General features: G+C 32.0%; 1 protein-coding gene across 4 annotated transcripts in view; it reads left to right on the plus strand.

Moving 5' to 3' along the window:
• The window catches only part of Bili (FERM domain-containing protein 8 Bili), a 53,723-nt gene extending 33,244 nt beyond the window's left edge, over positions 1-20,479 (plus strand). For 3 of the 4 annotated variants that reach the window (XM_076462492.1, XM_076462494.1, XM_076462493.1), the window contains 6 exons: positions 960-1,145; positions 8,343-8,472; positions 10,776-10,934; positions 16,061-16,169; positions 17,104-17,199; positions 17,605-20,479. In XM_076462492.1, the coding sequence (XP_076318607.1) occupies positions 960-1,145; positions 8,343-8,472; positions 10,776-10,934; positions 16,061-16,169; positions 17,104-17,199; positions 17,605-17,648 (724 nt within the window). In that variant the 3' untranslated portion in view covers positions 17,649-20,479. The remainder of the gene's footprint in view (positions 1-959; positions 1,146-8,342; positions 8,473-10,775; positions 10,935-16,060; positions 16,170-17,103; positions 17,200-17,604) is intronic. The other variant, XR_013016041.1, reaches the window with a different exon arrangement.
• The last annotated feature ends 4,602 nt before the right edge of the window (positions 20,480-25,081 follow it).

Here is a 25,081-nt window from a genome sequence, read left to right on the forward strand (position 1 = left end):
CCTGAGCAGACCACACTTTGACAACTCCTATATATACAAGGCACTTATGGAAACTAAGATAATATGTAAATAAATACTGACAACCAATGTTTTCTTTTTTCCAGTGACTGTTGTCATAATAAATTTTTGTTTGAGGGGAGTCAGGTTAACAATTACTGTGTAAAGAGAAAAAGAAAACTTCTATAGATACCTGAATCACACCATTATTAAGGTCAATTTAAAAGGTGTGAAATACTGTTGTGAAAAGTTGTGATGTTTGCATGTGGACTTGGGTTAGTTTTTGCATATATCATAAGTGACATGTACTGTGTGTTTGTTTTTTAAAATATTGAGTAGTTTTCTATTTTGAATGAATTACACCCAGAAAATGTGATATGAATGAAGTAGATAAGAGAGTCATATTGATCATTTCATTATTTGTATTTTATTAACTTTGAACACTGAAGTCCATTAAGAAGTACTTAGTTGATATTAATTACAAGTGTTCTGAATCATGCCCTATATATCACAATGAACATATAGCAGTATATATATTCAAACACAGTTGAGTTTGATTTATCCCATTTTTATCTGTTAACATTTTACTACTATGTGTGCTTGTGCTGTTATGTGGGTATGATGCAAATGCCATCCTTTTTGTCTGTGAAGAGTTGATATTAACTATCCTTAAATTTACTTTCTTTCTTGAAAAGTTTTTTTTCTATACTAGTATTTGTGAGAACTCGTAAAACTGCTTTATCTATATGTTTTCTATTTTGATTCCTATTTGGGTAAAATTATTCAGAAGAGAAGACACGTCAGTATGCACCTGTAATTGAAAAACTCGCACGTCCAAAACAAATACATGTTTTTCATAACCATTCCTAATTGTATATCTGTTTTAGGGTTCTCAGTTTTTTATGTAACCAGATAGTTTTTAATACTATTACTTTTAATACTTTTTAATTACTACCGTATAGAACACGAGTTCGAGACTTTCTTCCTGTTCGTGCTTGTAACGCAGGCTGGTCATGGCTACATTTTAGTTCTAAGAATGGGCCTGAACATCGGCTATTTAAACAGTACAGTGTAATATCAACTTCGACAACAACTTACAAACTTTTACGCAAATACCTGGAGTACTGTTGGGCACTTCCTTATTATGGGTAAGGAACCTTCTCATTGGATATACATTGTAAGATTAAGAAATTGGATTAATGCATAACTTAAGTAAAGTAGATAAAATAAAAATGGACTTATTAAATAATGATTTTATAGTTCTTAGTTTATGCTGTGTTAATCTTGGTTTTTTTAAATGAAATTATAACATTTTTAGACACATTCCAACTGGATTAACTGAATTAAACTAGGCTAAGTAAAATGAAACTAATTGAATTACTAACTTCGCTTAGACAAATACCAAGTAAATTATTTTGTTAGCTTTTAAGCACACTGAAACAAAAATAATTTATTTCCAAATGTTTGGGTGCATGAAGTACCTGTTTTTTTTTTAATGTATTACATAAAAAAATTACTACCATATGACGTTTGAAATTTTAGGTGTATTTGCTGTAGATTATATAGCTTCTGTACAATAAAATATTGTATTTTTATATATGATATTTATATGAATTGTCAGCTTTTAAAAGTCAAAGATTTAATTGTGATATGTATTTTTTAAGAAATAATTTTAAAATGCTTACATCTATTTCCAGTAAAGTTTTTATTGTATATGATTAAATCTTATTTTGGTTTTGATTTGAAAAATACAGAATGCAGTTTCACTCTGCTTATGATCAGGCATACAAGAAAAGCAACCTGATCTTTTATTTTAATTTGTTAATTAAAGTGTTTCTTTCAATATACACAGTTTTAAGCTAAGCTTGTTTTATATTCATTCATGCATTTTTCTTATATTTCTTTTTGGTTGTTTTCTTTCCTTATTCAGTTAGTTACTAACAAACTTGATATTATTGAGTAAAAATTGATTTAATTAAGTATAAATATTCTGATATGGTACTCACCATATTCTTGTTCAGTGCTGCCATCTATATGTAAACCTTTTTCTTTACACATGTCACAAGCCTACCACTTTCTTCCCATTTTGGAATGGAATGCTTCCAACATATCTCTCATGTAAATGATTGTGCCTGACCTTACCACCAATCAGATTGTGACATATTTACATGACATATGTGACTCCCTCATTATACCTTTACCAATTATTACTACTTGTACTTTGACATGTTCTGTTTGTTTCAAGTGAAGTGGTTTTCATTTATGTTACTTGCAAGTTTCTTCATAATGTTTAAGCACTTTAATTTAAACCCAGTTTATTGCAGTTGTTTTTGCTTTTTTTATTTATACTTTTCATTTTGGTTGATTCTTACTTATAAATTTCAAAGTTCATGTTACCACTTTGGAGGTCACATCTGTGACTACCACACTGCCACAGGTCTCAGACAGAGGTGACCAAGTGGGGAATTTATTGGTGTTTATTTTGCCAGGAGAGTGAACATTACATGAGTTGACCTTTAGATCTGAACATTGGCCCACTTCCTCACAAACATGCTGTACCTGTTCAGGCAGATGAGGACTTGGATAGCCTACTTCTGCTTCCTGATTTTGCTGTGCCTTCCCATGCTTTGTACAAGGAGTCAGTCTGGCCTACTACTGTCATTTTGGATTTGTTCTTCATATATGTGATGTTTTATCCCTTCCCACTATTTCCCATGAATCATGTCTTTCCTTACTGTAGGACCACTCATCCCATCCCCATTTGCCCCCTCCCAGATATTTGTGTCCATGCTGATTGTTTTGCTTCAAATTAAATGATGGGTTTAGTATGCCATGCCCATCCCCATATAACCTTAAGATCATTTTGCCTCTACATAGTATTGTGCAGACTGTCTTTTTCTAGTCCAACAGTTGATAGGTTCTCTTTTGCCTGTTAGGAGCATGGCATCCAACTGTCCCATAAATCTGATCCCCATGACCAAATTCTTTTATATTTTACAGTGTATCTCTCATCTGTCTCCTCTCTGAGGCTCTTTACCAAAATTCTCAGGAGTATTTTGGGAAATCCTCTCCTTCCTTTCTTCCAAATTGGCTTTTGTCTTCTTTGGCTTTGACTTTGCATATTTAGTTTCTCTGTTGTTGAGGCCTGCTAGGTTATGATACAACCTTAAATCACTTTAGTTTCCTATCATCTTACATTTGGGATTTACTTCTGGCCCTATTTCTGTGAATGTAACATATTTGTCACAATTCCTAAGTCCTTAGAGTTGCATCAGTAAAACAACAGTCTACCCTTTCCAATCTTGGTTCCTGTTTGTCTCAGTTGGAGCCCAACATAGCACTTGTTACAGTTTCCTAATTTCTACCTGTCCTCCTTTTTTGGGTGCCCTGTCTTGTCATTTTTTTCAGTGATGCATGTCATGTCACCAACACTATTGGTGATTGCTTGATGGGTTCTGGTTTGGTGGAGCTTGAATTTCTTCACTGGTATCCTTTCATTACATTCATTGCCTTGGAAACCAATGAAAATCCAGTGTCTATTGGAGGCAGCTCAGAATCCACTATCTAAGCAAGCCATTGAACCTGATCTACATCCTTTACCAGGTTTTTCTTTCACTCTCTTTGTTGTTCCCAAGTAAAACAAGGACTAAGGCCCCTCATTGATTTGTTCCACTGCCCCATTTTACCATGGAGTCATTTTTCATCCTATTTGGTGTTCAGAGCCTTTGCTCACCTTTTCATACTGTGGGACTGTGATTCCACCATTATATGAACAACTTGGCTTTTCTGATTCATTCTGAACTGGAGTCAACCAGCCATACTCATCAGCTGCTTCAAGAGGCTACTAGGGTGAGCTGATTAATTGAATTGTACACATTATTACTCCATTCTACCCAGTATCTTGTACACTTGGGTGTCTTTTTCAATGCTCATCTCAATCAAGCTCAATATTCTCTCCTATGACTTCATTTCATAGAATTATTTTTTTACAATCTTTAAGCTCCTTTACTTTCTGTTAATGAAGTTTTATTGTTTTTTGGGATATGGTATTCAGTGATGTTACTGGCCCTTCTCAGTCATGCGTATGTGATCTCTTCAGTAGGCTCTTCATGATCAATGGAACTTTGCTCGGCATCCCTTGCCAGGTTCCGATCTGCTTTGATGGTTGGATATGGCCTATATGCCAATGGGCATCTCACTGCTTCATCATCTATATTTATATTTCTTCAGGAACATATCCTTTCATAGTTGGGGTTCATGGGTCATTCAACAAGAGTCTTTGGGTCTTTGAACTGTTGACAAGAAGTATTTGCATGCTGTTGTCCTTGTGTGTTACGTCCTTCACATTCTCACAAAACTTTTCCAACAGAATTGTCTTTAGGTCCCCTAATGCTCTGGTGGCTTTGTAATCTATGGGGTTTTCACCATGTAGATGCATTTCTCACTGCCCTCAATGACACATTACCTCTCTTTTGACCTCTGGTTCCTCAACTCAGGCTCTTATATTCAATGTGGATTCCCCCTCCTCTCATGACCTAATCATTTTGACTGGGAAATAATGTGGTCTGTCATTCTGTCACTTTACTTGTGTTTGAACCTGTTTCTTCATGTTCTGTGTTTTCACCTTTTGCTTAAAATATGTTTTCTTCTTCATTTAGCCTGTAGATGGTGAGGATCTAATTTGTTTTCCATTAAAATTTAGCAATTTGATTTTTTTTCACTACCCATCTTCTCCTTTTTCCAGATTGTTCTTTCCTCCCAAAGAACTCGGCAGTTAGGAAGGTAATTCGCAAGCAAAAATGAGTATGCACCAAATATAAAGATCCTTACAAATCAGAAGGATGGTAGAGATGAGAAACACTTTTCAGCTTTCTTCCATTGTACCTGTTTCCAAGTCTCTTTCCATTTGCAGTCTTCCATTGTTCTTTATCCTTCTATCTCACAAAATGGGTTTGACTTTTGACTCAATTGGAATGTTTCTGTTTGTCTGCTTTCCACCAGAATGTGTTCAGGATATTTTCATCAGATTCAACACATCAACTTTTCTCTTTCATCTTGTCTTTGTCAACCTATGGAGGAAATCCTACTTTCAGGCATGTAAAGTACACCTAATACATTAGTCTCCTATTATTTACATCAGATTATGGTTTCTTCTTTATTGAGTTTTCACTTGTTGCCTGTGGCCGTTCTTCAAGCATCAGTGCGCCTTTGACTGGATAAGTTTATATTCATGCTTTCTTTTCATTTTAGTGATCCTTACTTAATTATATTTTATTATGTGGATCCTGCTGTGTGGGAATGGTGCCTGACTAGTTGTTCTTTAATTTGAAATCTGTGCTTTATGGCTTTGTTCACTCACACTATATATTTCATGATTTTGTAGTGCCTACTGTTGAGATGGGGTGTTTTACAAGATCATTTATAGGTGAATAGCCTCACAATGTTATTCATTCATAATCTTGCCTGTTCTGCACTTTATGGGTGAAGTAGAAGGGGATAGCTGCCTATTCCTGCCATGCCTTGTATTGAATAAATTGGTATGGTCTGCTTTTCAAAATAGGGTTTTGAAGTTAACCGTTACATTGTCTCTGGTGAGGATTTCTCTGGAATTTCCAACGTGTTCTCAGTCTCCTTTTTTTTTAAGTAGAGTATGAGAGTTTTTACCATTTTCCAGTTCCAAGCTGCTGGGGTGTTAAACCTTGGAGGCACCCTTCTGAATGGATTCCACACAAAGATGGCTATAACCACTCAGTGCAGAGTAGTGTGGTGGTGTTCTGTGGGTGTTGATGATGTGTTATTCTCCAGTATGCATTATACCAATGGTTCCCAACCTTTTTTATGTTCTGCACCCCTAAAAAATTAATATGTTCTTGCACCCCTCATAGTAATTATTTATTTAAGAATAAAGGTGAAGGTGGCCAAAACAAATTTTTATAATTAGTTTTTAATGATATATAAACAAAAATGAAACATTTGGAAAAGAAAAAATGTTATATTATACCCCCTGGAACACTATCTCGAACCCCTTGTTGGGAACCACTTCATTATACAATTGCATGTCAAATTGCAGTTCACCCTTTTGATTTGAAGCTCTCATTCTACCTCATTACTGGGTTTTGGATTTAGAATAGAACCTATCAACATAAGTTCTCACATGTATCATGGATGTCTGTGTTTCTTCCTCACTTGTACTCCAACTGTGTTGTTGGTCACAATGGAGGTAAGGGAGCTAGTTCTGGTTCCATCTTTTTTACTATCTCTTGTAGTATTTTATGCAGAGGATGTTATTGCTTTTCAAATGGTTCTAGTCAGTTCTGCTGTTTGAGAGGTTTATTTATATTGTATAGACATCCTATTGATACCGGGTGTCAGGTCCCCAAATTAATAGATCAAAATTATCACGTGCCATGCTCAGGAGTTGGAATGGTTCTAGATTTTCTCCAGTTTCTTGAACTTGAGGTAAAGATGGTATGATCATCATTCTGCCTCTGCATGGATGTTGATACCCAGTGGCATGGATGTTGGATGTAGTTGACTTATCAAATATGGCCTGTTGCATCCTAACCACTTTACACCTAGGAGCACATCTGTTGATTTACTTACTTATATTCTTTGCAAAATTGAGTTCCATACACATTTCATAGTTGGGATCACTATCCTGCTACATTTCACTCTCACATGGGAGAGGAGGTAGGTACTGTATTGAAAGTTGTATTTTTCTTCCATTGCTTATGTCTTTTGACAAATTTCAAAGTGTTAATTTGGTAGAGCCTGGCATAGCCAGCTGGTCAAGGCATCTGAGGGTTGTGGGTTTGAATCACCGTCATTTCAAACGTGGTTGCCCTTTCAGCCGTGGGGGCATTATAATGTGACAGTCAGTCCCACTCTTTGCTGATAAAAGAGTAGCCCAAGAGTTGGCAGTGGGTGGTGATGACTAGCTGCCTTCCCTCTGGTCTTACACTGCTAAATTAGGGATGGCTAGTGCAGATAGTTCTCATGTAGCTTTGTGTGAAATTCAAAACAAACCAAAAACCAAAATTTGGTAGAAGCATGTAGAGGGAGTCACAGGAACATGCTGCACTTCTATTGGTGGAGAAGTGATGCATGATGATTTACATGAGAGAAATATTGAAATAACTCGTTTCCAATAGAGGGGTACAGAAGGCTTGTGACATGCATAAAGAAAATTTTTCATATAGAGGGCAGCACCAAACAAGAATAGCTTATCTTGTGAAATGAGGTACATGAGAAATACATTTTTCAGTACAGGAAAATTGTAACTTCTGTACATCATCTTGTTTCATGAAAAGTTATTCTTAAGATACTGCAATACTGTTATTTAAATGATGTGTAAATTTTAAAAGCAAATTTTTTACAGGATTTAAAACAGTCAGGACTGTTATTGTAGTGGTAATGTAGTGAAATAACATCAAACTGAAGTTTTGTCACTTTGTAATAATCTTTAAGTTAGTCTCTACTGAACTGGAAGTCATTTACTTATACACATGAAAAGAACAAAATAAAACTTTCATTACATGTTTAGATCACCATCTATGATTTCACAAGGGTGAAGTATAAGGAATTACACCACATTACAATAACAGAGATTGAGAAATGATTAACTGAAATTGATAAAACTGTTCTTGTATTATATTTATAAGGTTCAAAGTTTTGCAACGTTTTCAGTTATATTTCAACTTTTTTTCTAAGAATGCAATAAATACTAAAAAAAAATCTAGAAAATTCTTAACTCTTTCTGAAGTCATTCCAAATTATAACGTCCAATTTTCAAAGTTTTTACGTATAAAGTTAAATAAATATAACTTTTTTATTGTGTGAATTTCAACTCCAAATATTTTATATTTAATACTGGAAGATGAATTACAAGTATAGTTTCTATAATCTTTTTTAATTCAGTGGTGTTGGTTTGTCCCAAGTACTTTAAAGTTAAATGTGAAATGTTCATAGTGATCAGGTGGATTTTAAATTCTTGTTTTTTAACACAGTATTTCTGTTTTCTTGTTTAACTGTTTACACTATGCATGTGCAGTTGTGTCTTTTTGTTTTGTTTTTAATAGTGTATTCAGTTATGTTTATTGCTGCAATATTGGTAAACTCTTTGGAATTTGACATTTGATTTTTCTGTGCATACATTGGGCATTAGGTTTAGGTTTATACAGTACATTGTTATATTTTCAGTTAAAGCGATTTTTACCTTTCACACACAAGAAAAAAGATTAGCATTTTAAATAAAAGGTAGTAAAACATTCATAATTCTTCTTTTGTTACATTGAAAATTTTCAGTTTATGAAACTTTGTAATATCAAAAATTCTAACTGTTACAGGAGTGCATTCTTCAAAGCCCAGATAGAAAAACCAGCTAAGGGTATCACAGCTCTGATCTCTCATTATGATCAGCCTGTAATGGTGGCTATCAACAGGGAAGGTGTTCATGTCATTGATGTCAGAGAATCGGTGTGTAATGTAGTTCTGAATTCAAAGACAATTTTTACAATCATGTGGGAGTTTTTAAATTAAGTTCTTTATATATTTTGCAAAGAAAACAGGTGTTTTATAAAAAAACATTCCTATTATCACTAAAGGCCTTTTCTTATTGTGTTGTTACATGTCGTTTAGATCTGAATGTTCTTTATGCAATGCATTACAAAAGTCATCTTGCTCAAAGATTTTCATTCTCCTTCCTTCCACATGATTTATTACAGAAGCACTAGTTAAATTGTATAAACCAAGAGACCTTGTGGTGGGACAATGGTAGATTTATGGACTTAAAATGCTAAAAATAGGGCTTTATTCTCTGCAGTGGACACAGCAGATAGCCCAATGCCCAATGTAGTCTTTCTCTAAAAAGAAACAAACCCACCAAAACCAGATTTTTGTTGTTGGCAGTTGTGTGTAATCTTTTTGTCTGTGTTTGTTCTGCTCATTAATTTTAAAGTTACTGTTATGTTCGAGAGCTGGGCAGTTAATTGATATAACAGATTACTTATGAGCACCATTAGCTTTATGGTTTGCCATTTTTTCTGAATTACACTGAAGTTAGTTCAACTGAAAATAGTAATAAATAATTGATGTTAAAAATTAATAAATGGTACTGTATTATTAATCCTTGACATGATTATTATTTCTAAATGACTGAAATAAAACTGATAATAAGTACAAGTCACTTAATGCACCACCGAACATAACAGTTACTGTTCATTCAATTAACAATATGATACCTATGTTAGAAAGGTTATTAGTTAAGATAGATGTAATTCTGAAATTTTTTCTCTTGAAAAAGAAGAGCTAGAGGTAATCTAATTGAACTAATTAAGATTGTTAAGTGAATTGTCTTTTCTCATCCTTAGCTCTTTTAATATGGGCTTGGTCAATTTGACTGAGTAATGACCTCTTTGCACTTATTTAAAGTCCTTATAGATTTAATATTTCTAACTTTCAATACAGTATGTATATATTCACAAAATTTGGCAGTTTTTGAGATAGAAATATCTTTCACATACAAAAAAAAATTTTATTGAAGTATTTTTAGTGAGCTGTTGTAAAGCTTTATTCATTAATACATTGAGAATTTGTTTTCTATAGTCCTTGTGCAAAGTAATTTTCATGTTAAGATTAAAAATACTTTTCCTTGTGTCAAAAATCTCAAATTCCCTTTGTGTTATCCCTAAAACCTTCTAAATACATTTCAAACTTTTATTCAGTAAAACTATATTTTATCTCTTATTTTCTGTACCATATCTTAAAAAGAGGTCAGTAAATTTGACCAGCTTCATAACCACCAAGGAAAGAAAAAAAAATCAAAAATTATCCCTTTTTTCTCTCCAGAAATACTTCAAATTGTAGTATGAAACTACATTCTCTTATCCTAAGTAGCTTTAATCTTGTAATTGTATACTGCCATTTTAACCATATCTAACCATTATTTCTGCCATTATAGTTTGTGAATCACTTGGGGCACATGCAGCTTACATTATACTATATATTAAATTACATTATCGACGAGCTGTTTGCATGTGTTGTTCATGAAATATTTTTATTGAATTTTTATTATTTATTATTACAAATTCATCCAAGCTGGTCATTAGGTTTCTTACTGGAATATTGTTTGTACTCTGAATGAAATTGATTATTGTGTGATCAGAATGCAATATTATGCAATACATCATTTGGAAGATGAAAACCTTGACTTTTTTATTGGTTACATGTAATATTTGAGTAAATGTAAGGAAAAACTATGAACATAATTTGAAAGAGAGTATGTGACAGGTAGGTGTGGTAGGAAGGGTCTGATTTTCTATTGATATCTGTTACCAAACAAAATTGGAGGCTAAAATAGAATGGTTTGTCTGACCAGTGATGATTCTATGGTGAGTAATTTACATATAATTTCTTACTTTTTCAAGGGGTTGTGGATAAAATAGAGAAAACAAAATGCTCAAAAAATTTGTCAAATGTGTCATACTAAGAGAAATTCAGGATTTAAAAAAAATTCCTTGTAGATTTAAAAACTCAAAACTTGTGTAACATGAAAATATGGATTGTTAGCTATGATTTTATACCATATTGCTATACTTCTCAGTCATATTAAATTTTATATAGTATATATAATATCTTAGTTTTTACTTTCTTGAACTTCAGTGTGTTTTTACCTAAAGACTGAGAATTGAGTATTTTATTTATTACATTGTAGCTTTAGTCAGTGAATATATCTGGGTAACAGGAGAGCCTAAGCACTAATATATTTTGCTATTCTGCAGATTATTTTGTTGTCTCTAAGATACCGAGAAATGTCTTGGAATTATGCCTGCCCAAGTAAACCAGAAAATCCTAACTGTCTGCCTTGCTTATTTGTACAGTTCAAAATTCAGTTTCAGAATCCACAAGAATTTAAAGTTTTACAGATCTTTTCAAGACAGGTAATTTTGATTTTGTTCTGTATTTTAACATAAGTATTAATTTCTCCACACAGTTTTTTTTTTTTTTATATTATGTGTATAAAACGTTTTAGTTAATTTTATGAATGGTTTAATTTGTATTGTAGTAAACATTTTAATTGCTTTAATTTCAAAACATACTGTATTTTCTCACACTACAGTTATTGTTTGATTGCCAGGGTTTTTTTCCTTTACCCATTTAAGCATTGGTTGAATTTTTCTCACTTGCTCCAGTCTTTTGTATCCCAGTTTAATTACCCATGATAATATTTGTCTTCTTACATACTCCACCAATGTAATGTGTCTTCTATCCTGGTACTATATATTAACACCTCGTACAGATAATGTTATAACTTTTTCTTGACAGTGTTCACTAATATGTTTTTATGTCAGGATTGTTAGGAATACTTTGAGCATACTTTGTGTTATGTAGCTGATTTTTAGGGGGAAAAATCCACTTGACAAGCCAATATATGGCATGAATTCCTGGATTATTATTTCTGGCAGAGAGGCAAATCAGGTCTCTCCTATCCTACCTCTATTATTTATTTTTAGCATTGCTCAATAAATATTGGGTTGTAATTCTTGGTTGTAATCAATCTTATAGTGAGATAAGAGACATATTTGATTCAGTGGTGTTCCTTTAGGAGGTGTAGGGGGTCTGTTAGACTGCAGTTGAGGGTAATCTTGGATATTTTGTAGCAAATTTAGACTTTCTTTTTCCTGTACCTTTTTTTATTCCATTGGCTTCCCAGGATACCACTTTGGGATGAGCAGTCTCAGGATTTTTTTACTTTGGTTAGTCCATCGATTGTGTGATGTCTTGGGTCTTTCCCCAGTTGGTTTTGAGCCTGCATCTTACTTGGTAGCTGAAAGGTGTGGGAGCAAATACTTAGTTTTATCTCCATCCACTGGCATGGTTCATGCAGGGAGGTTCATTGTTCAGTTACATGAAGGGATAGCTATGCCTTTTTTGCTAAAGTTGTTAGATATGTGGTTTAGCCCACCACTATCAGATGGAAGCATTGACTCTCAGAGAATACAGGGGTTCTAGAGTGAATTTATAGTTAACCTGAATAGATCAATGCTCCCTTATGGGGATGGTTGTAATTCTACAGACTTACAACTCTAAAGTCCAATATGTTTTCCCTAAACTAAAATTTGGTGGAAGATTCAGGATCACCAAGTCCATTGGTGATGAGCTGGATCCCTTGCTGGCATGCTTTTTGGTTTAGTTGTTTGTCAATGGCATCATCACTTTCACTGGCTTCTAGAGGGGGTCATAGTTCCATCCTTATTCAAGGGTCCTGGTCCCTGACATCAGCCTCTTGGTTTAGTTGGTGCCCAGAGTAGGTTTTGTCCATATCCAAAGGCTCTATTATTCAATTGTAACACTGCAAGATGCAACAGTGCTTATTGTAAGCCTTCAGGGTCTGTGGGGGATCAGCTCCAAGAATTTCTAGATGTGTAGTAAACTTTAACCACAGATCCATGGGTACTATAGATCCTTTATTCAGGATTAGTCATTCAGTTTACATCTTCTCTACCACCATTCACCCAACCTGTAGGGTTTTTACCTCTTGCAGATCTTCGGATTTTTGGAACTTAGTTTTGGGCTACCAAAATTTAGATAGTTTGGGGATAGAGAGTCATGCCAAGAAGGAGATTGGTGTCCAATTATCGTTTTGTTTCTTTCATCTGTATCAATTCTTATATTCTTTGTGGTTTATGAGTGACTTGTTTCTTACTATGAGTTGGCTTTTTTTATTATCACCTCCATCTCCTAGTATTGTGCACACACCATCTCATGAATGACTGATTACTGCTGGCACCATCTCATAAATTTCCAGAATGTCACAGAAAACAACTAAGACATCTGCTGTTGCTCCAACTTGGTATGTTATCAGTTTGGATATTTTTATCATGTATTTCGTTTGGGCTCAGCCAACTCCTATCTGGCTTCACATTATGGAACAGGAAGCTTGACTTTTACTACTTCTCCTACTGCACTGACATTTTCTTTTGGAAATGTGGGCATCACTCAGATCACTTATGCTTTTGGGATGAGTACAGAAGAGATCTATTCATTCGTTTTCATGCAACCAGGGGATCATAAACATCAATTCACTGGGTCTTTGATCTCAAGGAGTTGTTAGATTGGGACAGAACTAAGATATGGGTTCTTCTACTGCTAACTCATCCAGAGATTCATCTTTTCATGAATATCTCATTGCAGGATGGGGTGCATATTTCAACAGTTAAGAGTTCCAGGATCCTTCATGGATGATGAGGGCTACCTACATAATGTTTCATATCTTCTTGCTCTTCAAAAAATGATGGCTCATGTTCTCATTTTATTTAGGAGAAAATTATCAAATTTCACTTCAAAAATTTGACAGTGATGTCTTGCATTTCCCATCAATGGTCACTTTATCCATACCTTTTTGTTTTTGTACCTTGGATCTCTTTTCTTTGGACCACTCCTATCATGTCATCCTACTAGCTTGCCATGTTTAATAGGTGATGACAAAGGAAGCACATTGTTTATCTCTTGTGATAATAAGATCAATTGTCTCAATCCAAACAGATTCTCTCAACAGAACAGATGTTGCATCATGAGATTTTCTGTTGGATTGGCTCTCATTTTGGAATACTGATTTTGCCTTTCCAGCCAATTATTGGATTGAATAAATCTGGGCTATTTTGCTTTTAAATTAAGAATCTTGGTTTATCTATTGTACTGTTTCCAGAGCACTGTTCCTCAGGACACCTTAATGCAAATTACTGTCCCTCCCCTGATTATACTAATTGAGCTATGGAGTTCTTACCACACCTGATTTCCAGTCACTTGGATGGTGGACAGAGACTTTTCCTGTAAAGTATTAGTGATTTTCCTCTATTCTTAGAGAAGAAGGTGAATCTGGGGGTACTCCTACCTGGGATCCTCTTCATGATACTGGTTCAGAATTAAGGCTCAGCTATCCAGTTGGGTTAAATGTGACCATTCTTTATGATCAATATTGGTTTAGTTGATTGTTTATGGAAGAGGGTCCATTGTCTCTTTGTAATTCCAAAAGCAGAGTGGTCCCATCCTGGACCCTTGGTTAAGCACAGTTTGTTCCATCCTGGGAGCAAGTGGAATTTACTTTCTCCAAACAATTCTGGAGTGAATATAAATGTTCATAACACTATGTAACAAAATTTTTTACTTTTTCTTGTTCCTGGGCAGAAAGTGTTCTTTCCTAATTGCCTTATGTCTAAAGTAAATGGAAAAGATCTATTTTTTTCTTCAAACTTTGCTTTTGTGACCTGGGATCATATAACGAAAACATGATGGGAGACTATATTTGGGGGCCGATACATGAAAGTGATTTACATTACAGTCACAAATCTCGAAAAACTACTCACTTCTAAACATTTTTATATAACGTTAGTATAAATGCATATAAATCTTTATTCATATGTTGTTTTATTCAGACCTTTTGTAAATGAAAATGTGCAAATGTGCCCGTTTTTACAAAGAAAATAGGTGAATTTCTAAATTTCATTATCCAGGTCACAAAAGTAAAGTTTGAAGGGAATAATGGCCATTTTCTGTACTTTTACAACATAAGCAATTAAGAAATAACACATACTATCCAGGAACAAAATTTGTGTTGCATTGTATAATTGCAGACTGGATCTGTTCTGTTTCCTCAGGTTGAGTAAAGCATACAAGATCCCTTAATTCTGACCTGAGGGTGTTGCCTTTTGGACTTCTTCAGGTTGAGGAAAAGGTTTGCCCACTTCAATGTTACTTATCTTGTTGTTGTTATTCCATTGGCTCTGAATATATCGTGCTATCACTAGAAGTTGGGATCATAAGTGTGTGTGTATATATGTTTATATATTATTGTGGTCCAGTTGTTTTAGCCATCAACAAGAGACATAAGGACCATGGGTCTATAATTCCTACCATGAGCAGTGAAACCTTGGTTAGCTGGTCAGGGCTGACCAGTTGTGATGATAAATCATAAAATTCCATTTGCAGTGCATGAAATAAGTTCCAGTTGAAGAGCATACCTGTTCTGGACGTAGTGTGGTTCCTCTGCTAGTGCACCAATCTTCTATTGGCACATCCATGATCTGTGCAGATGCTTTCTCTATGAATAATGCTCTCACTTGTTTCTCAACCTTATCAATGTAAGGTTCTAGTTGTAATGTAAGAGGAAGTGCACATGTTTTGGAAGTTAACACTTTCTTAAATCAAAAATTTGTTTACAGTAGTGATTTCTTCTCTGTCACTGTCCTCACTAAGAGCCTGTGTTAGAGACTGCAGATTGAGTCAGTCTTGAAAAAGTGATAACTTTATCTGAATGAAGTGCTTATATACAGTATCAGGAGAGAATTTGCATTGAAATAGGTGGAGAGTGGAAAGAAACATATTGACAAATAAGTGGGGTATAAAAGAGACTGTTTAGATGGCAGTTGAGTATTAGCTGCAGTATGAGAGGTTTATTGTAGAAATACATCTTCAATTTATAAGAAAGTGTTAACATATAGAACTTACATGTCATATCATTGTTCTCTTTTTATTCAATCTCATGTACTTAGTTTATTTTTTACACAACATACATTGTTTATTGGATTTAAACCTATTCTGAATTTTTGTGGATAAAAACATTCATTTATTTTTGAAATTTCTAGATTCAAGTCAATATTGTGATTTTCATAATAAAATTTATAGATACTTTATATCTTCCTAACAGTTTGTAGATCCTATAGTTAAAATGTGATTCAATTAGGAACAACAGTATCTGATCCTTCAAGTTGTTGAGTATTGTGATGTTTCACTTTGATGATTGATGTTCACTTTTAGTTTAAGATCAGGCTTATTGTGATAAACAGTAAAATATATTAGATAAACTATATTCTGAGAGTCTATTTACTTTTCTCTTGATATTAAAGAAAACCAAGGAAATTGATTTTTATTCTTTGAATAAAATATAAACTTTTAAAGATATCAACTTATGGCCTCTAGTCTAAAATTAAGCTAAATTTTAAGAAAACATTTAGCTTTGTATAAAGTATATAAGTTTTTGAAAAGGCTTCACTTTGTGCATACTTAGGCAGAGCTAATGGACAAGCTGATTTCAGCTTTCGTTGATGAATTAAAACAGCGACCTTCTTGGGATGATGATGAAGTTGATTTTGCTGGGCCATCTTCCAGCCAAGATGGTATTTTATTGTTTCTCTAAGTAACTTAGCCATTCTTTTCTGAAAATGTTGGAATCTTCTAGAACAGCTTTTAATGCAAGCAATATTAGATAAAAGTAAATTATTGAGATTATAAAATTGAATACACTTAAAGCTAACTCATGGTATAATATTTTAAAAACTTGCCAAACATGCCAAAAATTGTATTTACATGTTTAGTGTTTTTTAACATTATGTTCAAATAATAATGGATCAGGAAGGATTTATTTGATAATTAAAAAGGAACATCAATCTTTAAGTGTGAATACTTTATATTACAATATTTTGTGAGACACCTTTCAATGTTTAGGCTTATTGTTGCATTTCAGTTTTAATAATTTAATAATATCTTATGTAACAGTTGGTGCCATTGATGCTTTCCAATTTTCTTTAAGAAAAAAAAAACTTGAAAGCAAAAAGGTTTCACTCAACTGTTTTAATGAGTTAATGAACATGATTTATTTCATTATTAAAGTATGTTGAAGTAGCTTTTTTGTGTGTTTTAATAGTGTGTTGTTTATGACTTTTAATAAGCCTTCACTTACATCCAAATTGGGAAAGTAAATAGTACAAAAAGGATAAAATACTAGATATGGTATAGTTTTTGAAGGTGTTAATAAAAAAAGCAGTAGTTGGATTGTTTAAGGAAATGACAATTCTTTTAAGCCTAATGATAACAGTATTTGGTTAGTTTAATCCATTTCATGATGGTATTACTGATTAATAAATGTTTCCATAAAAAATACAAGCATTCAACAACCTCAGGTTTTTAAATGTTTGTGTATTATTGACATTTATGGAAATAGTTTTCATATAAGGTATTTTATTTTTCATTTTACATGTGTTAGAGGAAATAATTGTTGCACTTATTTGCATTGCTTTGTAATTACTACTTTTTGCATTTCACACTTTGTAGACTTTGGGCTTCCCATCACTCCACAGAAGATAAGTTCTGATTCGTATATTTCTGAAAATATAAAGAAACTTTCTCTCGCTACGTTTAATGAAGATGGTGAGTTTTCATAGAAAATATATTGAAGCAAGGGAAATGTTTGTTATAAAACTCAAATGTTTTAATAATGTTCCATGATAAATGGTGGTAACACATAGTTTGACTAAAATAACTTAGTATTAATTTATATAGTTTTCAGGAAACTTTTATTAAAGTTTGTAACTCATTCTACAATATTTGTCTATATGACCTGAACAAGTTAAAAAATTAATGCTGAACTGTGAATTTGGAGAACTGGAAATAAAAATAATAATTTCAAGTTTTTTGTGTGTGCTTGGATGAAGTGTGTTGGTTTTAATAAAAGCAAGTTTATATTAAGTTGTTGTTCACTCATGAGCATCAGTGAAACTGGAATTGCATTAAAATAATGCATAGAATACCAAATTTAGTTTTTTTTTTGTGCAGGGGAATGTACTTCATGTTCAGGATCATGGGCATTTACTAAGTAAAGAAGACAAGTACAGTGGACTAGGTAGCTATTTATTGCAAGATGTTTCATTATAAGTGATGATGATAAATGAACTAATGTACTTAAAACCTGTCAGAGGATTGATTGTCTTTTTATTCCACAGTTTTTACTGTTTGAAAATGGTACGTGTAACAGGTTTATGAATTAGCCATGCAGAGTAAAATTAATGTGATAAACCTATCTGTACAGTAATCATGACCAGTAAAGGATTTCCACGAAGATCATATGTGCAGTGAAAATAAAAAGTTAATTTTTTTTTGATTTAATAATAGTTTTTCTTACTTATAAAGAGAAAATCATGAGTTATTTACCATTATTATGTTTTCCAATAAAATGTCAAAAATTCATAAGGATTTAGCAAAGTATTCAGTAATATTAATTTTTCTCTTTTTAACATGTGAAAGATTTAAACAGATAACGTGTAGAGTATGACAGGTGAACATACACACTCAAAAAAGAAAAACTTAAATCAATATAGTAAGCTGAGTTGAAAAAAATGTGAAAGTATGAATGAATTGGATGAATTTTATCATAAAATAATAATTTATTATTTTGTTAATTTTTATTGAAACTTATGCATAGTTTTAATTTTGACCTGACATAGTTAACCATTTTTATATTTTGTCCATTCAATTTCCATTCACATTTCAAGTTTTACAATTAAACTAATATGGTTAGCTAATTTATGAAAGTTTTTCATGTAACCATTAGTTTTAGAGAATTTCTAAACTGGCAAATTTTCATGTATTCTGGAGAAAATTAGACATGTTTTAGAACCATTTTAGACATGTTTTAGAACCATTTTAGAACTGATTCATATTTTCAGTCTAAAATTTAAGTGCCCTTTGTAACTTTGATCACATTAAGAAATGCATCTGATTGGAGCAGAAAATTTAGTAATTTATATCAGCTTGTATAGATAGTGTGTAGCTGGTTTTTGTCATAGACTTAGTGTTTTGATTTTGTATTTAATGTTATTTGCTATATATGTAACATGTAGACTGACATCTCAAAACCTTTCATATCTAAAACTTTAATTTTGTTAATATTATCTAAGAACATGTACATATGCATGTATGAGGAAGCCTTGACGTTGCTGTGTATAGTCAGTGTTTTTGATTTTTTTCTCTACTGTGTTACATTCTGCGACTGACTGAGTATGATTGTATTTTTTATGTTGGTCTTCTGGTATGGAATAAAGTGATTGTTGTGTAAACTTTGATGCTGCAGTACTATTTTTGAAGAACAGACTTCACTTGCTTTTGATGAAATTGCTTAACAACGTTTGAAAACATTATTGAAGTTTTTAATTTTTTGTATTTCAGTTTATCTAGTCATAGAAAATAATTTTAAAATTTGTATTTTTTTGTTACCTTTGAAAGATGTTCAAAAACAAAGTATAAAGAACAAACATAAGGAATTTAGTTCGTCTTGAAATACCAATTAAATGTTTTTACAAGTAACAGTTTACAACTTATTGGAACTGAAACAGATGTATTTCATGAAGAACTAGAGAGTAAAATGTTTGAAAGCTTGGTACTTTGAATTTTGTGTTTTATCTAAGGCCTAAATGGTATTATTAATTTCTTTTTAATATTCTAACAAATGTTAGGTTACTTTGTAAATACAGTGGTTAACTTGGATCAGTTAACTTATCAAATTTTATACTAAACAAAAACGTGACTTTGTTTTCCCTGTTACTGCAGTGTCAAGCATATTTAGGTACATTACATAGCAAATTAGTAGGCCTGTTAATGAACTATTAAGACTAACTTGTGGGAAGATGGCTGTATGGAAAAACAATTAGATCCAATTAATATCAAGCAAAATATCTACTCATTACCTTAAACAAATATTATTAAAAAGATATGCATCTAGTTTTCTTATTTTAGTGTTTATAGTTTGTGTTTTTTTCAATGACAAACTGTTGTTAAAGTTTTTAGCATTCTTTTCAGTTTTACATTAATATTCTAATTAATTTCAGTTTATTTTGTGAATACAGTCATTTAAACTTGCTTGTGGGAATTTGTTCAGTTCATGGAATTATATATCAGGTTATTGCTAGAATAATTTATTAAAATCACCTGCAGGTTGTTTTCATGTTTGTATTACAATAAAAATCATATATATATTCACATAACTATGAATACTACTGTTTTTTGTTTTTTACATGGCAATTTATAGATACTTAATCTAAGAGTCACCTAAACTATAGAATACTATAACACTGTTGAATTTTCTGCTTGTTTGTTTAACTTGTGACTTAGAAACTGTAGTTGCTGGCAGCTAGCTTATTTAACATTGTATTAGGCTGCACAGTTTTTGGTGTAACTTTAAATCATTTATTGTGCCTGATACTCTGTAAACTTCTGTAAAAAGTAAACATTTTGATTTAATTAAAAAATATTGATAAAGTAAACAGTTTAATTTTTTGTTTTTGGATTTTGTACAGGTATAATGTTTCTCTTATTTTAAATCTGATGCTTTCTGGTTAGCTGAAAAATTTTATCACTTAAATGCAGACTCCAAGTGTATTATCAAGGATATCACTGAATGTCATGTCTGTTTATTGCTCTTTGTATTAGATTAAAAGTTTATATTCTATTAATACATAGCTATAATGTAAAACATCTAATTTAACTAATTCAGCTACTCTAGAGATATATACTATGATGGAAAATATGTAAATATGACATTTTGGGAGAAATTGTGTGATGTGATTGTCTGATTCACATTTGTACTGAAATGTACTTTCAATACAATCATTTTCTAATTTTGTTGTGAACAATAAATTATCATCAATGTAATAAATAAGTGTTTTTCTGCTTTTTTTTCTATGTTGTTAAATTACACTAATTACTCATATTTTAAACAGGAGATATCAAGCTCACTGTGTAAGCTCCATGTGAAAAAACATACATTGTGTATTTAATGTTTACATGGAAATTATTTACACATTTCCTGTTGAAAATATTAAAGAAATTATTTTATCTTGTAGAGAAATAAATATCTTTGGTTTGAACAGAAAAACCTCCAGCTTACCAGTAGGACATGGAAAGTTGACGTTAACAGATGTGTATCATAGGTTTGTGAATGTAACCTTTTTACCTTACATTACTTCTCAGTAAAGATGTTGACTGTCCCCTTGGTTTTGCTGCTGATTAAATATAGTATGAATTAAAATAGGGTGTCAGATCTGGTGTCAACAAAGTTTAACATGTGAATTTCAATTGGTATCAGTTGTGTTACTGTAACATCATAAATATTGTTTTGTAAGTTAACGCATGCAACCTGAATGATAATTTGTCATTGTTTTGAAATATTAATGGAGGAAGTGGGTTTGCAACAGTTCATTTATTCATTGCCATAAGCACATTGTGTGTCTAATTTAAGTGAATGTTAACATAATGAAAGTGAACTAGCCTTATAAAAAGGAAACACTAGAAATGTAGATGTTAGAGACCAGAGTTTGGTGATTAGGTGATAAAAAGTAATTGAAAGTAAACTCCAAGTAATGTTACTCGGATTATCAAAGCACTCAAAATAATGTATCTGAATTTGTAGTAAAGCAGGTGAAATGTTTTAATAATATTTTAACAAATTTCTCAACAACTATAGACATTTGTGTAAGATGAAGTGAAACTTTGGCAAGACTGTTTTTTTGCAGTGTTATGTGCATTAACAGATAAACAATTCTTAGACACTTATCAGACATTACCAAATTTCGACTTTTTTCTTGGAGGATATGAGAGGTTAACCCTTTTGCTACATAGTTCAGATGTATCCAAATAAATATTTTTACCCACTAACTATGAAATTTGGATTTACCCCATGGCTACCAAAAACAGTTTCCCTCTATTGCAACATGCAAGAATATCCCCCTCTACTTGAAAATAGTTGCGAAACCTAGATGCATGCTGCCATATGTTGTTCTATACTATGAAACCTGGCTGTTTATGTGTCTCATTACAAAATTGTGTACTTTGCAGAAACATACATAAAATCTATGAAATGACAGCTTCTTCACATCTTGGATGTTGTTACTTGAATAATTTGTTTTATATTTTGTAATGATTTCTAGCCTCTTACTGATTTTTCCATATATTTATGCTATTTACTGGAGAACACTTTTATTTAGTTTTCTTGTCTCAGGGATTTTAATGTATCCGAGTGGACTGGGTGATTGTGACTTGCAAGTGATATATTTGAGCAATAAATGGACAGTACCTAATTTGTTTGTTTTAAAGAACATAGAAATCAAATGTATGCACAAAAATTCTTTGAAATATAGGATATCACAGTTTTATCTAAAACTAAATAATTTTCTTTTCATGTCAAAAATCCACACAAGCTGATTGAGTTACTTTAGAATCCAATTGGCAAGATGAATTATTTTTCTCTCATCACAATAGTATCAGTGTGAATAATACACTTATGTTACCGCAGTTGTATTCTGAACTTTATGTAGTTGTCTCCTTTTCATTGAAGCTGACACAGGTGGGTTCAGTTACAAGACAAGTTATTTTTCACATCTCTGGTGTAACAATACAGCTGTGAAACATGCTATAGAAATTGCAGCCGATCACTTACATGCTGAGTAACTTCACATTTTCTTTCATAAACTAAATAACTTTTCTTGAGTTTATTTTTACTGAGCTTGGTCATTAAATATATATATATATTTATATGCCTTACTCAACTGAGGTATGGAATTTTATACATGCTAAAGATAAGGAGAAAACAATGAAAATTCAGATATCGTGATGTCAAAAGTATTACTAAAGCCCAGTAGAACAACATAATTGCATATACAATATATGACTTGTACAGAGTTATGTAATGAAACTTGTCATAACTGTGCTTTCAAAACAAACAAATGAACCATTAAATGTTAAGTCACAAAATAAATTAAATAATGAGGCCTACACTAATCAACTATGAAAATTTAATATTTTGTTTAAATCATGTGTTTATCTTATAGCAAAGCCACATTGAGCTATCTGCTGTGTCCATTGAGGGGAATTGAACCACTGATTTTAGCATTGTAAATTCAAAGAATTACAGATGTTCCAGTAAGGGACTTTAAATCATAATTTTTCATTATTGAATATGATTTTCAAAAAATATTTCTGTCAAAGATAAAAAATCTAACTTCTTTCAATACTGAAAAGTAATACAAAGGGTAAAATTCATACTTTTATTTTTGTTAGATAGTTGACACCTTTCAGAAATCAATCTGAAAATTAATTGAGTAGTGAAAGGGTTAAGGTTATAATGTAGATTCCAATGTGTCAGGAAAGTATAGAGGTTCAAACTAATTCAATAGAAGCAGCTTTCTGCATTTTGCACCTGTTGTGTTAATAGTACACTAAAACCTGTACTCTCCAAACCTTATGATATTCAAAATGTTTAGAGTGATTTCTGATGTTTGTTTTCATGAAAAAACAAGTTGTGAACTTATATTTGAAAAATTACATCAAGAAAACTTTTACCAGAAACAAAAAAGTGAAATGAATTCTAAAGACATTGGGTGAATAAAGTGCAACAAGTGTTTGTCCTCCTTTTGATTTAAATCTTCCCACTTATCATTCTTGAAATAGCTTGTTTCATATCTTAATTCACTACTATAGTAAATAGGTTTCTCAACACATTCCAGTCAGTGAAGCTATTTGAATTTGCTGTGTTGCTGGAAATGACTGTTTCAGGTTTCTCTATAACACTTTCACTATTTCATCAATGGTAGTTTCCAGCAATGAATTCTTCAAATTTTAAATATCTATTCAAAGGGCAAAAAGAAAAAAATGGGAGTTTGATGAGAAATTTGGAACTAGAACTAGAAAAACGAAGTGTAATCTTGTGCAAACCAAACACACAAGACAAACCAACTCATCAGGTATACAAGTATATCACTTTGCTGTGGTATATAATTATAGATTTTTTATATTAGCTTAGAATTGGAAGTTTTTTGGGTGCACACAACGAGCATATTTTCAAACATGAAGAACTTAACATTTCACTGCAGATAAAGTATTTTATGGTGCATTAGTGTATAGAAATATCTTTAGAGATACTTGTGAAAAGAGCAGTCTGGTAACTACAAGCCTTTGGAACTTTGGTTGCAGCAGATGGAATCTTATATCCTAATGAGAACTTTCTAAATATGTTAGATGTCCATTCTGTTGTAAGGAGATTGAGTCATCTCTTGTTGCAGCAGATGGAATCTGATATACAAATAAGAACTTTCTTGAAAGTGTTAGATGTCCATTCTGTTGTAAGGAAATTGAGCTGTGTCTTGTTGCAGCAGATGGAATCTTACATATTAATCAGAACTTTCTTGAAGCTGTTAGATGCCCATTCTGTTGTAAGTAGATTGCCATGTCTTGTTGCAGCAGATGGAATTTTATATACTAATGAGAATTTTCTTGAATTTGTTAGGTGTCCATTGTATTGTATGAAATTGAATCATTTATCTTACTGTAAATATATTTTGAAACTATCAGGTGATCCTTATGTAATGACATGCTCATCAGATTGATCATTAACTGTTTTGATTTTGAAAATAATAATAATTTTATAAAACGTTTATTATAACTAAGACATTCTATGGTGCACATAATTGTATATTTTTCTGTCAGTGTCACCTAACCATTTAAAAAAAAAAAAGAAACCCCACTATGTAACAGTGTAGATAAATGTGATAAAATAAATTACTTTTAGTGACAAAAAAACACCTTTTGAAAACTGGTAATTTACTAATTTGTCAACATTCTGAACAAATGCCCTTTTTCAAACCAGAGAACAAGCTTATCATTTGATGAAAGATACAGGAATGTGTTGGAGTGAAACAATAAATAAAATAGAATAAAACACAAGATAGAACTATGAGAATTGAACAGTATAGTAAAAAAATACAAAAAAACTGATGATTAAAAAACTATTAAAATTATTAGAAATATAAAACTTTATGTAGCAAAGAAAGAAATATACATTTGAATGTATTAAAAGAAGGATATTAAAAAAATTTAAATATAAAAACTGAACTGTTTGTTAATACCCAAAGGACTTAAACAACTCAATTTAAAGATTATTTCTTTTTTGACTGTCATTCTTTTAATGAGTTAGAGGAAGCATGATGCAAAGCAAGTACTTCAGTGTTCAAGAGAATGATTGGCTGTGTTGAACTGCTAAGCTACAAGTTTATTTTGATCTTTAATCAAGATGCTAAACAAATATTCTTGTGTGTGTTCAGCAACCATGTGTTTTGTGTATTTTTTCATTGAAAAACATTCGTTTATTTTCCATTAACCAACAGACTTGAAAAAGTGTATTTCGTTAAAATGTCAGAGTTGATAAATTATCACCATAGTTTTTAAAGGTGATTTTTTTTCTCTAAAAGTCAATTATATATATATA

The sequence above is a fragment of the Tachypleus tridentatus genome, chromosome 10, assembly GCF_004210375.1.
Source record: "Tachypleus tridentatus isolate NWPU-2018 chromosome 10, ASM421037v1, whole genome shotgun sequence".
NCBI classification, from domain to species: domain Eukaryota; kingdom Metazoa; phylum Arthropoda; class Merostomata; order Xiphosura; family Limulidae; genus Tachypleus; species Tachypleus tridentatus.